Source organism: Callithrix jacchus, chromosome 9, assembly GCF_049354715.1.
Source record: "Callithrix jacchus isolate 240 chromosome 9, calJac240_pri, whole genome shotgun sequence".
NCBI classification, from domain to species: Eukaryota; Metazoa; Chordata; class Mammalia; order Primates; family Cebidae; genus Callithrix; species Callithrix jacchus.
This window is the reverse complement of record NC_133510.1, coordinates 35,248,233-35,264,189: the sequence shown is the minus strand read 5'-3', so window position 1 is coordinate 35,264,189 and position 15,957 is coordinate 35,248,233. Positions and strand designations below refer to the sequence as shown.

Below are 15,957 nucleotides of genomic sequence, written 5' to 3'. Positions count from 1 at the left end.
TTGCATTGTGAGCAGCCAAATAAAACTTATTTTCAATCTGTCTGAATTTACAGGATCAGAACGTTGTCTTGCAAGATGGTAAAGTAACAGCAGTCAAAACTACAGAAAGTAAGGAATGTGAACTCAATGCAAATGCATACTCCATACATACTGTTGGCCTGTACTTAATTGTGAAATTTCACAATGGAATAACCTTGATTTGGGACAAAAATACAAGACTGTCTGTTATCCTGGATCCAAGCTGGAATGTATGTACATCACTAACAACTGAATAATAGGGAAGCAAAATCGTTTCTGTTACTAAAAAATCGAGACAGGTAGTCATAGGCAGAGGGCACGAAAATGGCAGGGTCTCTGTTAGTTACAAGCCCTCCACCTTTGTTCAACCTTATTGTAAAATATGAAACGTAATCAAAGATAATAAAATCTGGTTAAAAAGTAAATGCAGTAAACTTGAGCCATTCTAGTTTAACCATATTTGGTTACTTGAGATTATCACATGATATGATTTTCAGGTGGTTGTTATATTTCAAATTAAATATTTGGAGCAAATAGTTTAAGAAGCCAAAGTAGTCTCATGTATAATTTGGAACTAGCGGACATACCTGTTTTGGTTCTTCAGACATTTTTTCCGCTTGATACAAGATCATTTTGTGGCATGGGTTACCTTAAATGAGAGAAAAATCTTATCTACGGATTCTGGAATCCTATCCATGAAGTTTGGAATTAAACATAGATTCATGCTCTAATATACATAATCATGATATCTATCTGTTCATCTACCATCTATCTGTTTGTCTATTTATCTCAATGTCACTAGTACAACTAATTTTTAAATTTCCCTTTCTGATCAATACAGGGTAAAGTGTGTGGTCTTTGTGGAAATAACAATGGTGATCTCAAGGATGATTTCACAACAAGATACACTTCAGTAGCTTCTGGAGCACTGGAATTTGGGAATAGTTGGAAAACAAGCCAAGAATGTTCAGATACAGTGGCTCAGACTTTCCCATGTGATTCAAACCCATACTGTAAAGCCTGGGCTGTGCGGAAATGTGAGATCCTCAGAGACAGCACCTTCAGAGACTGCCACAACAAGGTAGCATTGCTCTGAAAGCGGTGACTTACACAGGGTTTCCTCCCAGAGACTCACATGCTGTGCTCTGTCTAGGTTGATCCCAGTGCTTACTATGATGCGTGCATCGAAGAAGCCTGCGCATGTGACATGGAGGGGAAGTACCTGGGATTCTGCACTGCTGTGGCTATGTACGCAGAGGCGTGTAGTGCAGTTGGAGTCTGTGTGTCATGGAGAAAACCAAATCTGTGTCGTAAGTGAGGTCCATATGTTGTTCTTTCAAAACGTAATTAGATAGAAGTGTTTTCTTAGACCATCAGTCTTCCTCTCATATTTTCTATAAAACACATTTGTGTACCTAGAAACATGTTAATATTTTTGTTTATGATGTGCAAAAATACCTAACTTAAAAAATAAAGCACCTGGCTCGGTGCTTCAAGTTCAATTTTAATTTAAAAAATTCATGTGTTCATGAGGGAAAAAATGAATACTGATGGAGAATATTTCTTATTCATACTTAGATGAACAATGAACTGTTTACCTACCTTGTTATCTTCATATATCCTCCAACATTTACTGCCTGTATTACTTTTGTTTAAGGTGCTCACACAGGTTTTCTTGAAAACTTTCATAGAGCCCTCTTGAAGATGAACTGTAAATTGAGTATAGATTAAATTTAGATACATATGGAATATGATAATCTTAATAGAAATTAGCTCTTTTCCTTCTAAGTATTATGAGACAAAATATGACGAGAAGTGTTAAAATAGAAACCTCATTTTATTCAGTTTATAATGCAAGGCATTAGAGTATATTGACATCTTTAGTTATGTCATTTAAGAACTGTTAAAAAGCTTAATTGTCTAAGATTTAGATTTCCAATTTAAAGTTGAAGTTAAAAACATGAATCTAGACTATGATCTAAAATATCTCCATATGAGAAAATTAATGTTTACCTTTTTATCTCAAACTAACCCGAGTGTGAGATGGCAAAACAAAATGCTGTTGAGTTTATATACCTTCCTCCCCTGTGACCTATTTTGGCTTTTATGACAGTTTAGATAAAGCCAAAAAAACGTAATAAGACCTGATATACTTTAGTTATATTTATTATTACTATCATCCCAAACCCCTTTTTAAAATGCTCTGGAAACTGAGAGGTGAAAATTGTCATATGATGAATGAAAGTAATTTGATCTAATTCAATTCTAGCTGTCTACTGTGATTACTACAATGCGCCTGGGGAGTGCAGCTGGCATTATGAACCTTGCGGCACAGTGACAGCAAAGACATGCAAAGATCAGCTCATTGGACACAAATTTTCTTCGCTTTTAGAAGGTAACACATACTTTAAGAATATCCATAAAGTAGTGCAAATGATATTCATCTTAACTGGAAAGGGTTGTTTCTCCCAATTGAGTGTCTAATATTTTGTAATTTAATGAATAGTTATCTTTATTATGACATTAATGTTTCTACATTAGAAACACTTTCTCTAGACAAAAGCTTAGTTGGGGGTGGGGAACAGCACTCTGATCCTATTGTCATTCTTTATACCTTTTACTGGACAATGTCATTTAGTGTGAATGCAGTTTCAGAATGCAACATATAATACAGTCTTTCTTGAGTAGTATAATTACTGTAATAATTAACTGTATCTCACACTTAAGCAGAATTTTATTCTTAGCATTATATATTTCAGAGAGAAAGAATGGGCAAGAAACAGGATAACATGAAACTTTTCCAAAAGTCACATTTGTGTTAAATTCTTTGGCATATTTTTAGCCTATTTTGCTATGACTTCTGTATCTTTACCTACTGTTGCAAAAACACATTTTTGAGACTGGCATTCACATTTCAAGATATGCATTTACCAGAGCCAAGCCTGATTTATGTTACAGCATTATAACCATTGTGAAAGTAGTAAATCATTTAAAATTATTTTAAGAATCGTTTTAGAAAAAAATAAACCAACCAAAATCTGTAAGTTCTTAGTGTGATAGTTCACTGCAAGAAAGTCTGAACCTTCCTATATTTATATATTTTCATTATGAGTGTGATGCTTTGCTATTATCTACTTCACTCCATGGAGTCATTTAAGTAACTTTACAAATCTATAATATACAGTATAATGAGTGTCAGTAAATAGAGATGAACTGTGGGTCATTTTTACACACAGGTTGTTATGCTAAGTGCCCAGATAGTGCACCCTACTTGGATGAGAACACCATGAAATGTGTCAGTTTATCTGAGTGCAGCTGCTTCTATAATGATATCATACCAGCAGGGGGAGTGATCGAAGATAACTGTGGAAGAACATGGTATATTTTCTACTAACTTTTCAATAAGCCATTTTGACTTTTGCCTTTTCATTTCAGAGAAAAACCAAATGTGTGTATGAATATATTACGTTAATAATACATATTATATATACATGCTTATATATAATTTTTGATCCTGCCATTTCTAAATGAGAAGGCCAGCTTTAGGTTCACTTTTATATCAGTTATGTCAGTTATTTTTATTTTCAGATAATTCACGTGTCAACAGATGGTTTGTGGACTGTTAATAATGCAGAACATAGGAAAGAAAATGTCTTTGTGTAGTTTTAGGGAAAAAGTTCTAATTCTATAAATGTAAGATTATGTTCACGGGCTTTCTAACATGGAAGCAAATTGATGGGATCATAGTAGGTCCCCACAGCCATCAAATAGCATTCTGTTTGAAATTGAGCATGCAAGAACTGCCTTTAAGGCTCACCTGCCCACCATTTCTTCAGGCGCCCAGAGCTCCTGATTGAATATAGCGGCACATGGAAAAACAAGCAATTTGAATCAGTGGTATTCTCTTGGGGAAACAATTATTTGCTTCTATTTTGTTCTGTTTGTTTTCAGTCAGACAATTTGTTGTTTTAAATTTGTGAGCTGTATGTCATTAAGAGTCAAATTTTTCAACTCATTCTTTTTTTCTTTTTAAATTTAACTTTCAGCTACTGTATTGCAGGGCAGTTGGAGTGCAGTGGTAAGTCATTACATTTTACACTAAGTGATTTAGGAAAAATCAGAGGGTTGGAGGTCTTTTTTACATACTCCAGAGAAACGTTAGGCTGTCCCTCAAGGACTGGCACAATTCCATCCCAGAGCAATTGTCTATGGTGAGTCACTGATGGAACCCAGTGCTGCCAAAACATGCTGAACAACTGTCAGATGGGGCCATGGCTGATACTCAGGGTGGGGAACCTACAGCATACGTGCCCCTGCCTAACTGTAGGTTCTGGGAGTTGAGGGAGCGAGGAGTCAGCAAAGATAGTTTAATGAAGGGGAGAAATAGAAGATGATAATCAATATACAAAGAATTAAATAGCTGAAAGATTGAAGGATTGCTCATGAGCAACACACATCTTTTTTTTTTTTTTTTTTTTTTTTTGAGACAGAGTCTGGCTCTGTTACCCAGGCTGGAGTACAGTGGTGTGATCTTGGCTCACTGCAACCTCCACCTCCCCAGTCCAAGCGAATCTCCTCCCTCAGCCTCCAGGGTAGCTGAGATACAGGCCCCCACCACCATCCTAATTTTTACATTTTTATTAAAGACAGGGTTTCACCATATTGGCCAGGCTGGTCTCAAACTTCTGATCTCAGATGATCCACCTGCCTTGGCCTCCCAAATTGCTGGGATTACAGGCATGAGCACTGCGCCAGCCACAACACAAATCTTAAAAGTAAATCTCAAAAAACTTCAAAAGAATTATGTGCTATTCCTTTTTATATTAGGAATTGCAAGAAGTAAAATAAAAAGAGACATGACTTACAGACAAATTGAATGGTAGATATTTTTTTCAAGATATAAAAATTCCTGTCAATAACAATAATGTATGATTATTTCAGAAACTGCTCCTACCAATTCAACATTTGCAGGTAAAATAATCATTATGTTTTAAATGTTGTATTTCTGATTTCTTTGTGTGGCTAATCTTTTATGGTTTCACTTGAATCTGTTCCAGTAAAAGATATGATGGTAAATCTGCTGATATAAAAATTTTGAATTATAATAAACAATTACTAGAAATATGTCAGAATATCATTTCATTATATTCCTATGAATTAAGTCAGGAATATGATTAAACATACAATAGGTGTTAGGTAATATTTATGTTATTCATTAATATTTTAACTCTGCATATTAGTTACATATCATTGAAAGCTTGATATTTTTAGATAATTGAATAACTGGATGAAATAGAAGTAAATGTTGCCTCTGTGAAGTAAATATTTTAAAAACATCATCATGCTGGGAATGATTTGAAAACAGAAATAAAAAGTTAATTCCTTCCTTCCTTCCTTCCTTCCTTCCTTCCTTCCTTCCTTCCTCCCTCCCTCCCTCCCTCCCTCCTTCTCTCCTTCCCTCCTTCCCTCCCTCCCTCCCTCCTTCCTTTCTTGCTTTTATTCTTGTTTTGAGGCAGGGTCTCACTTTGTTGCCCAGGCTGAAGTGCAATGGTGTGATCACAGCTCACCGCAGGCTCTATCTCCTGGGCTTATGTGATCCTCCCAACTCAACCTACCAAGTAGCTTTAACTATAGGCATGTGTTGCCATGCCTGGCTAATTTTTTATTTTTTAGAGACATGGTCTTTTCTTGCTGCCCAGGCTAGTGCAGTAGCACTATCATAGCTCACTGCTTCCAAAGTGTTGGATTATAGGCTTGAACCAACACCCAGCGAAGGAATTACATTTATGTTTACTTAAGAGGATGCTGGATGATAGTTTTAGGGCATGTAACTCCTTGGCAATATAACTACACTTTGAGTTGCTATAGTACACCTACATATTCCTACCTTGTGTGATATAAAGAGGGATTTTATTTCCTGTTGATTGATATTTGGAGGTGGGTAGTGTAAATAGAGAGATCGTACAGAAAATAGAAAAAGTTAGACTTTGATAATTTATTTAAAATTATGCAACATGCTGTAAAATGCTAGTTAAATTTTAGTTATTTTGGTCACTTACCTGAAGTGAAGTTTTCACATCAGGGTTCTGAACCACATTCCTTTAAGTTATTATTGGCCCATAAATTGACCTTACAAAGTTCCTATGAGATTATGGTTAAGTGATAATAACAGGAAATAGTTATTTTTGGTGTACATATGTAAATATATTGTGCTATTTTTATTGATATAAATAAAAATTATTTTGTCACTTAACCTCTGCACACATTTTAGAAATTTTAATTTTAGTTTATGGCAATTGTTTTCTTGAACTATATTTCCCAGAAAAAATTATTCAATTAATTTTCATAAATATTGTATTTTCTAAACAGTTTCCACTACAGCTGCTGCCATACTAAGCACTGGAGCAGGTAAGTAAAGTAAAAAATGTTAATTATTTTTGCAGATCCTAAATGAGCAGCGAAGATAATTTATGGTTCAGGAATCATAGCCCTTTTTCCCAATTTTTCATTCTCCATTTATTTATTTGCCAAAGGCCCATGTCAAGTATCAGGTGTCTATGTAATTGTAATATTATTAAAGAAATCTCTTTTCAAATGTTGTCTGTCCTAAGAAGATCATTCTACATACTAATTATTTGGAGAAAGTTGCTATGTCAGAAAATTCTATGTTAAATTCCTTGAAAGTAATTTACAATTTCTTTTAACACCAGAAAATTTTAATTGGATGCTTTGTCACTAAAACAGTAGCTAGCAGAGTAAAAAAGTGCCTTGAAATGTATAAACATCTGATAAGTGAACTTAACTGTTACATTTAATCATTTTATTTGCATTCTGGAGATCTCAAAACATGTTTAAATACATATGATTAACCTCATCTGTCAATACCAGTTTAATGTACATTTCCAAATATTTGTCTTCTTTACATAGCAATTACACTGGTTACCAGTAGCCCAGGCACAGGTAAGCTATAACCTCTAAGCCACAGCTTAATCAATGGGGGATTTTAAAAAAACACCCAGACTTCCTTCGCAGTATTATGTTTTTGCAATGACACTTTTAGAAGAAATAGACAAAGTACATTAATTTTTTTAAAGAGAATTTTCTTTTGAGAAAGCTTTTGGGGGGGAAAAAAGTATACCAAATGGTAAGGTTTTGTGACCTTTTACTTGTCTGTAAATTTTAAAACTAATATTTGGGCTTCTCTTCACCTATATGATCAATTTTTCTGATGCAGTCATTTTAAGTTGATCTATTTTATATGTGACCATAGATATTCTTGTAAGCATAATTTCCTCTGTATGTAAAGCTTATTTTTTCCATTGTTTTCTTAAATTCAGCAGTATCCATTCCAGGGATTAGAACATCAAGCGGTGAAACAACAGGTAGGCAAATCAGAAGATCCATAAGTGACGAATCAAGTTTTGAGTAAAGGTTTGTATATGAAACATTGAATAACTGCATTGGAATCAACATCAGTTTAATTACACATTAAAAATATTGGGGTTTGAATTTTCCCTCTGACCATTTAAACAATTCCCCTAGTTTATTTTTCTATTTTGTTTTTCCACCTAAATTAAAAAATCCATTGAGTATGTTTCGGTGTTTTTAATGTAAAAGAAAATATGAGAAAAAAAGAATTTGAAAAATATGGCTGGCAGGCAATTTAGCATTGTGACTCTACATATTATTGTCGTTTATAATATATAATAGTCACCTGTTTTTCTTTAAACTAATTAATTTTACAATTAGTAAGATGTCAGTTTTACTCAGCTGAAGATTCACATGCATAATATATGTGATTTCTTTCTAGAGCCTATGTTCTTGAGAAACCCATCCATGGATTTCACCTTTCCAACTCTGCATTATTTTTCACATACTCACTTTTCTATACTTAGGGTCTTTACCTCCAAATTTAGCACTATATCTCTTCTTTTGTTATTTATTAATTTATCGTCTTAAATGAATATGTTCCTTAAAGTCACAGACCATGATTTGCTATCCTTGTAGTCCCAATTGTACCTAGTGTCAAGGTACAGAATAGTTCACACGCTGTAAGTATTTACAGAGTGAAGGAACTCTGTTTTTTTTCTGTCGAAAATTTAGAACTCAGGTTTAGAATTTTAGCACAGAATTTCTGGTGAAGGATAAACTATTTGTTAGCTATTAGTTGTACTGATAAATCCAACAGTTCATACATTTCACTCATTAGAGCTAATCTTCAATATAAATATATAGTGTAAACCCAAGACTATTATTGGATTATAAATTGATATTATAATATAGAATTATGACTATAATTTTTAACATTTTATAAATCTTAGTATTGACTATTTTTAATTAATATATTTTTATATGAAAGAGGTAAATATATATGTATACCTTATGCGTCAGCCATTGTAGTGCACAATATAATTAAAAATACCAAAAACGACATGCTACTTCCTGTCAAACTTTCTCTTGTGTTGAATACCGTTAGCAACAGAAAGCATTATTGAATCTTTCAATGTAAATCCCAGAAAGCCTGACGCATCTCAAAAATGTTTTTCTGCAGTCTGTAATCATAAATTCATTTCCCAAGCCCAATAACAATTTCATCCCATAGTTTTTTGAATTATTTCATATACACCACAGAGTAATTTTCTAGCTACATATTACCTCAGTCACAAGCAGTGGACTGAATTCCTAAGTCTCAGTCTGGTTCTATTTCTAAGATGATTAACTTAGTTCAATTACTAAGCTCTCCTTTAGTCAAAGTCATTCATCAGCTAGAAAACTTTTGAATCTTGTGATCATTTAAAGAAATGCTTTTTTCCTTGATTTGATGAACTCCATAGGTATGCATGAATCAAAAGCAGGTTAGATCACTATTTCATCTATTTCTTCAGTGTTGTGATGATCATATCTATATCCTGTATCACAATACTTACCTAGAACTATTAAAAGTGTTTCAATTTTTATAGCTTATGTATAAATATGTATATTAATATACATATATTATATAAAATATGTATATTAAAATATATTTATATATTATATATAAATATATTTTATATATGTAATATATTTATTTTTTCTTGTAATTTTTAAAACATATAATTTTTAATATGTTTTTTCTTATATATAATATAAATTCCTTCTTATATATATTATATATATTCATGTTTTCTTTTCAAACACCTGGTTTTGAATCTAATATCCAATTTCATTTTGTCAACACTTTGTACTGTAGCAAGCAAACTTTCCATGGAAAACAGAAGATCGTGCTAGGGTTAACAGAAGATTACCCTGCTAGGGTTTTGTGAGCAACTGATGAAGTTTTAGATGTGATATTTTGTCTCATTTACTGTAAAACCCTATAAAAATCTTATCAATCATGTTCATGGTAGCATTTTAAAAATTATAAATCAAATGCAGAGTTGAATTATAGGAAAGATTACCTGGGCGATTTTTTCCTGAATTCAGTAACTATTATTTATGACTTTCGTGATTTGCCTTACTGAATCCTAATGTTTTATTTAATTTCTCTGAAATTCTGGTAGATATTTCATGCTCTGTAAGTATAATATTAGTAATATATCAAATGCTAAGTTAGTACTATATAGAAAGATATGCTAAAAATAACTTTTATTTACCTCTTTCTTGTCGTTATGTAAAATATTTTTCATTCAGTATCTGATTAAATCTTAATCCTCTGATTGTTATTCTTCACAATCCTCCTCACATAATCATTTTGTAGGTGAGGAAATGCAAAGAGCTTAAGTAACATTTTCAGGGTTGTAAGTATAAGAAGGAAAAGGACTTTCTGATGATCTAGAGAGAAGTTAGGATTGGTTTTCTTTTCTCATTATCCATGAAAGCCAGAAACTGTAGTCAATGTTATTCTAAAATCAGGGGACAAAGAAGTATAAAAATATTTATTTTTTCATCTTAAAATTTTCCAATTGTGCCACAAAATGTGTTTGTTTCAAATAAAGTTAGTCAGATAATGCCAATGTACAGGAAACATTAAATATCAAATTAATATGTTCCCAGCATTTGTTAATAATATATGTGTAGCTTACCTGGAACAGATTAAGAACTGCTAATTTTCCAAATAAAGTGAAGCATACAAAACTTAATTAAAGTTAATTAATTAATGTAATTAACATTTTAGTTAAATGGATCAAATTTCAGTTAAAAAATGATTAGTGGTAAGAATTAGTGGTAATTCTTAATTCCTCATCTTTTCTGATGCTATGACTATATCATACTAATCAGATGGAAATTTAGAAATCATTCAAATAATGATTAATGTAGTTTTCCTTAAAAATCTGTGACTTGAGGGCTTGGATCCTACTGGTTGGTCTTTGCTGATTCAATTAACTGGAAACCATAAATAGTCTACTTCAACTAGTGCTAGGGACTTGGATGGAGCACAAAATATTCAAAATAAAATGTGATATTTCTGAATTTTAATAACTATGAGATGACATGCCAATTTTCTTCTGACTGAGGATTTATAGCAATTTACGTAAAGTGAGAATGGTAATCATGAATCTCAGAAAGTACTAGATAAGTGTTTACTTATAGTTTTATTTCAGACCTCTAAAGGAAAAGAGTCATATCTATTAATTTTCATTTTTCATGTAAAAGTAAAACATTTTTCTTTAAGAGACACCAATGTATTTTTTCTTTTTAAAGTTTTTTTCTTTCTATATTCATCCAGTAAACCTTATGCCATTGTGGAAACAAAACAGTTTAAGGTGTTTCCTTTTAGAACTCTTTTTAGAAGAAATAAAGGTCTTTTTGTAAAGCAATTGCCTTGCACAAATTGCAGGCTTGAAAGATGCATCGTATTTCTTTTACTGACATTGGTGGGATAAAAGCGGATTTGACAAATTGTGATGAATCCACAATTGCAAAATGATTTTTGTTTTTAAGTCTTCTAGTGGTAAATCTTACTTGATCAGTGATGAGAACGCTAAATCCCATTTTTGTTTTATTTTAAGGTAAGTGTTTGGACATCACCACTAGCAAAGGTTTTTGTTTGTTTCAAAATATAATATGCATCAACCAAAAATATTTAATAGACATTGAAAAGTAAAAGTTTATATTTCAGATATTATACAGCTAAGAAGACACTTCATTTCAAATATATATTGCCTCTCCATGAACTATGTATAATAAATGGAAGGATATGTTTCTTGGACATGGGAACCCATTTAATTTTGGAAAATGTATTAGTACTTTTCAGCAGAACCAATATGATAAGTGGGATAAATTAGCTTAGTCAAAACTTTCCTACTTTTACATTTTTCTTTGTCTTCAAATAAATCAATTTAACATAAAAACCTATAATTCTTGAACACAAAGGTAAGATTTGTTTTAGAGTCTTGGCAGGGCAGTGGGGTAGGGGGTGCAGGTTTTTGCCACTAACTTGTTCTCTGGATAAAGTGCTTTTGATCTAGTACTGGATTGAACTGCAATCTTGAATGGAAGAGAAGGTATGACTTCATTGTTGAATAGTCCTTAACTTTTTTGTTGAGGTAAATAGAAGTAAAGTATACTTTTGAGGAATTTAGAAAAACATTACAGAAATCTTTAAGGTGAAAGGAAAGCAATATGCAAACTTTAATTTCTCCACATGCTTTCTGTATCTATTTTCTTTTCTATACAGTAAATGCTTTCAAGGAGCTAAAATATCCCAAGAGATGCCTAACTAACCATTCTAATAAGCATGTTATTTTTAGAAGAAAAATTATGCAGTAACAGGGCTTTTCCTCTTTAGATTGACTGATCTTGATACAGAGCTAATATTTACTAAGTGCTACTCTGTATATGACATATATTATCTAATTTGATACAGCTAATTCCCTGAAGTGGTGCCATCATTTCCCCCTGTTTACAAATAAGTAGATGGAAACACAAAGAAGTTAAGATATACATTCAAGGTTACTTGCTAATAAGTTGCAGAGATAATTAAAATTTAGAACATATTTTCTAGAGTCCAATCCTAATGCCCCTGTGTTTCCATGTTTAAAGAAGAGGATGAAGTTAAATTTAATTTAAATCAGTTATCAAAGTAGCAACATGTAATTACAGATTCTGATTTCAAATTGGGACTTACGTTAAAATCATAGATTGTTTAGTAAGTTTATATTAAAACAAACAAAAAAATCCCCTTCTTGAATGAATACATGGGATACTGACATAAAAGTAGTTTTCTCTTACACCTCAATGTGATCTGTTAAAAATGGATATGTACTCAAAAATTAAAAATCTTAGAATGTTGCAGCTATAAGTTATGTATGAATTTTGTTCATAAGATGTGCTTTTTTAAAATTGCATTTTAGGTTTTGGGGTACAGGTGAAGAACATGTGAGATTCTTGCATAGGTACACACATGGCAGTGTGCTTTGCTGCCTTCCTCCCCATCATCTATATCTGGCATTTCTCCCCATTTTATCCCTCCCCAACTCCCCATCCCCCACTGTCCCTCCCCTACCTCCCCTCCACAGACCCCAGTGTGTCATGTTCCCCTCCCTGTGTCCATGTGTTCTCATTGTTAAACACCTGCCTATGAGTGAGAACATGCGGTGTTTGATTTTCTGTTCTTGTGTCAGTTTGCTGAGAATGATGGTTTCTAGGTTCATCCATGTCCCTACAAAGGACAAGAACTCATTGTTTTTTATGGCTACATAGTATTCCACGGTGTATATGTGCCACATTTCCCTGTCCAGTGTATCATCGATGGGCATTTGGGTTGGTTCCAAGTCTTTGCTTTTGTATTCAGTGCTGCAATGAACATTTGTGTGCATGTATCCTTATAATAGAATGATTTATAATCCTTTGGATATATACCCAGTAATGGGATTGCTGGGTCAAATGGAATTTAGCATCAATTGTAGAAAAACATATTTTCATCAGGAAAAGGGAGATAGATGAGTATAGTGGAATGTGGAATTAGAAAAATAAGAATTTGAATCCCTCCCCTTAAAGTTTGACCCTGTTTTAAGTCCCTCAGCACCCTGAGGTTTGGTGTTGTCATCTGTGAAATGGAAACTAAGAATAATCTGTCCATGGAATGATTTGAGAAAACAGTAATTGTGATAGTGCAGTTTAGTGTAATACATAGTAGTTATTCTGTAAAGGCAACTCTATTATTAGTTAATTTTATAAAGAATAATTAGGTGAATGAGTTTATATTTTAGTTTGGGAGTTTAATGCCTTTCCAGTTACTAATCAGAAACATAACCACTTCTGAATTAAAGCTACTTTTATGAATTTTTGATTTTTTCAGAATAAGATATTTTGCAAAAGCTGTAGACTCTGTAATACTGAATTTGTTGTTTATAAGGGGAAATGTTATAGATATTCCTTCAGCTTATCTCTCAGACATACATTTTAAGTAAAATAAAATTCATCTAAAAATGCCAAAATATTTTTTCTTGTAAAAATTAAAATGATTTTTAGAAGTAATTTAAAAACTTAGTGGTAGCTAGAAAATTAATTGAAGGACTTTATTTTAAGTTTATAGAAAGGTGAAACACAAATGGACAAAGCCACTTGGAAAAGCTTTTAGGGTGGAGTATCATACTACCATATAGGCATGTAGAACTTTTAGTGTTTTGGTAGAGGCAGATCCTCCTATTACTCTTTATGTCTTGTCCACAAAGAAGCTGATGCATTGTAATTGACAGTATCAGGTATTTCCAGCATGTATATTCATTTGCAAGTAATGGAAAAATCAGTTGAAGCTGTAATGGTATGGATGTCAAAACTGATGAGAATGGGAATGCTGTCTCCCAGTAGGTTGGTAATTATACCCAGAAGAAAAGTGGGTTCTCATGTTTCCTATTAGTAAAAGCTTATCCCTACTTTTATTGCTGTATCAATAATTTCAGACTTACATCTTCTGAAGTTCATTCGTGGAACCTATATCATAGTAGCCTAACTGGAATGTACTCCAATCTGTGCCTAGCTTAGATAACTCTATGACCCTGATTAAAGATCAGTCCTCAAGATGCACATGAGCATATTGCCATCTCAGCAACATCAATTATAAGGAAAGACCTATAGATAAGTTCGCTTGTGCATATGGTAAAAATAGTGATGATCAGTACACTACCACCTATGGTGTGCAGCCATGTTCTTGAATCCATGTTGATTAGAGCATATTTATTTAGATGTATAAACTTTGGAGATTTTATTTCATATGATAATGCTGCTTTAAATTAAATGTAATTGTCTTCAATTTGAAAGTGCTCAGATTGGATCAGTGGAATTCCATAAGGTTAAATCAATGCTGGGAAATGGAATCTGCACCAAAATCTTTGGGCGTATCTGGGTCTATCTGTTCTTCCACTATCAAGACTAATCTTGATAGTCTCTGTGGATCGTGGCATAACAGTCTTCTGTGCTAGCCTTAGATCAGCAAGTGATTTTAATTCAAATGTGCAAGTATTGTGCTCATTAGTGAAAAAAGATATCAAGATCTGAATTGTACAGTTGATATAGTCTGTGTGATACCAATTTTGAAAATTTTCTCAGCTAAACCTTGTCAGCGCTTGAGAACTGTCACAAAAACTTTCTCTCAAACTACTTACCATACTTATTTAAATATCCATTGTGTAATTTGAGTAGGCAGGATATTTTATTATTTACTTCATAATGTATTCTACGTCTTCTAGTCTCATTTTTAATATTTTCATTAACAAGATGAATGGGTAATTAAAAAAATTTGAAAACTGCAAGAGGTGTGTGTTATATATATAGGAAGAATAACATAAAAAGCAGTATGGGTCACAGTCCTACTTACTTGGTGACTTACATTTGAGTCCTAGTTTTATCACTAACCATCAGCTATCTTGAATAAATCACTCAACTTTTCTGAACTCCATTCTTTATATAAAAACTGGGTAAAATAGTTTGACTCCATTCATTTACTCATTCATTCATTTATTCATTCTATGGACAAGTATTTATAAAGCTCTTATTATGTGCTAGGCACTCTTACAGGCCTTGGAGATACTAAAGTGAATTAAAACAGATGTGGTTTCTGCCTCTATAAAGCCTAGGGCCTAGTCAGGAATATGATTATCAATTAAGTAATTCCACAAAAACAAATGGAAACTTACATCAACACAAGAGCTATGGAGTACTTAAAAGGGCATGGTATGACAGGGAGGGGATTTAATCCAGTGAAGGAGCTCAGAAAAGGCTGAAGAAAAGGTGATTGAGTTGAGAACTAACCAATGAAAGCTCAACTAGGAGAAGAGGGGGAAAGAACCATGTTCCAAGTACAGACAACTGCAAACAGCAGGTAGAAAAGATAGCAAGGCCAGTGTGGCTGGATGGGGAGTGAGGATCAAACAGATTGTGTGAGAAGTTTGTTTCTCTCCTTTTTTTGAAGTTCCAAAACACTATAAAATTGCAAAGTGGTACTATTTTCATAAAGTAAGCAATGGATTCGTATGGATTTTCAATGAAAATTAACGTGGAAATGGAGAAAATAGCTGACTATTATTTATGAAAACTCTGAATTAATAAAGGTTTATTTTTAAGTGCACAGGTCCTCAATAAACATTTGATAAGCTTTAATTATATCCCTGGCAATGGGCAGGTGTTGGGAATACAAGTTAAAATATGGCCTCTTCCTTCAGGAGTTCACTGATACTTGACAACAGCTGTTTAGAGTAAATTCAAATTTATTTTCACAAACCTGCTATGTCAAATCATAAATATAAATCTTAAAAAAAATCCTCCTTTTCCCTCCAAAACCTTATAGTCTAAATGCTACTCAATAGAAAAATATCCAAGATGTAGACACCCAGAAGCTGAGAAAAGTTAAAGAAACCATAAACTGCAAAATAAGCCTTTGCTTAACAGAATGTTTTGACCTTGTTGGTATACATTCCATTTACTGTGTATTTAGTAGCATTCAGCATATGTATATGTGTG

At 32.9% G+C, this 15,957-nt stretch overlaps 1 protein-coding gene across 1 annotated transcript in view; it reads left to right on the top strand.

The window, feature by feature from the left end:
• The window catches only part of MUC19 (mucin 19, oligomeric), a 160,623-nt gene that overhangs the window by 37,814 nt on the left and 106,852 nt on the right, over positions 1-15,957 (top strand). Inside the window, 10 exon segments of the mRNA XM_078338154.1 lie at positions 54-248; positions 860-1,099; positions 1,172-1,328; positions 2,288-2,413; positions 3,255-3,396; positions 4,065-4,096; positions 4,960-4,989; positions 6,388-6,426; positions 6,946-6,978; positions 7,356-7,400. Coding sequence (XP_078194280.1) covers positions 54-248; positions 860-1,099; positions 1,172-1,328; positions 2,288-2,413; positions 3,255-3,396; positions 4,065-4,096; positions 4,960-4,989; positions 6,388-6,426; positions 6,946-6,978; positions 7,356-7,400 — 1,039 coding nt within the window.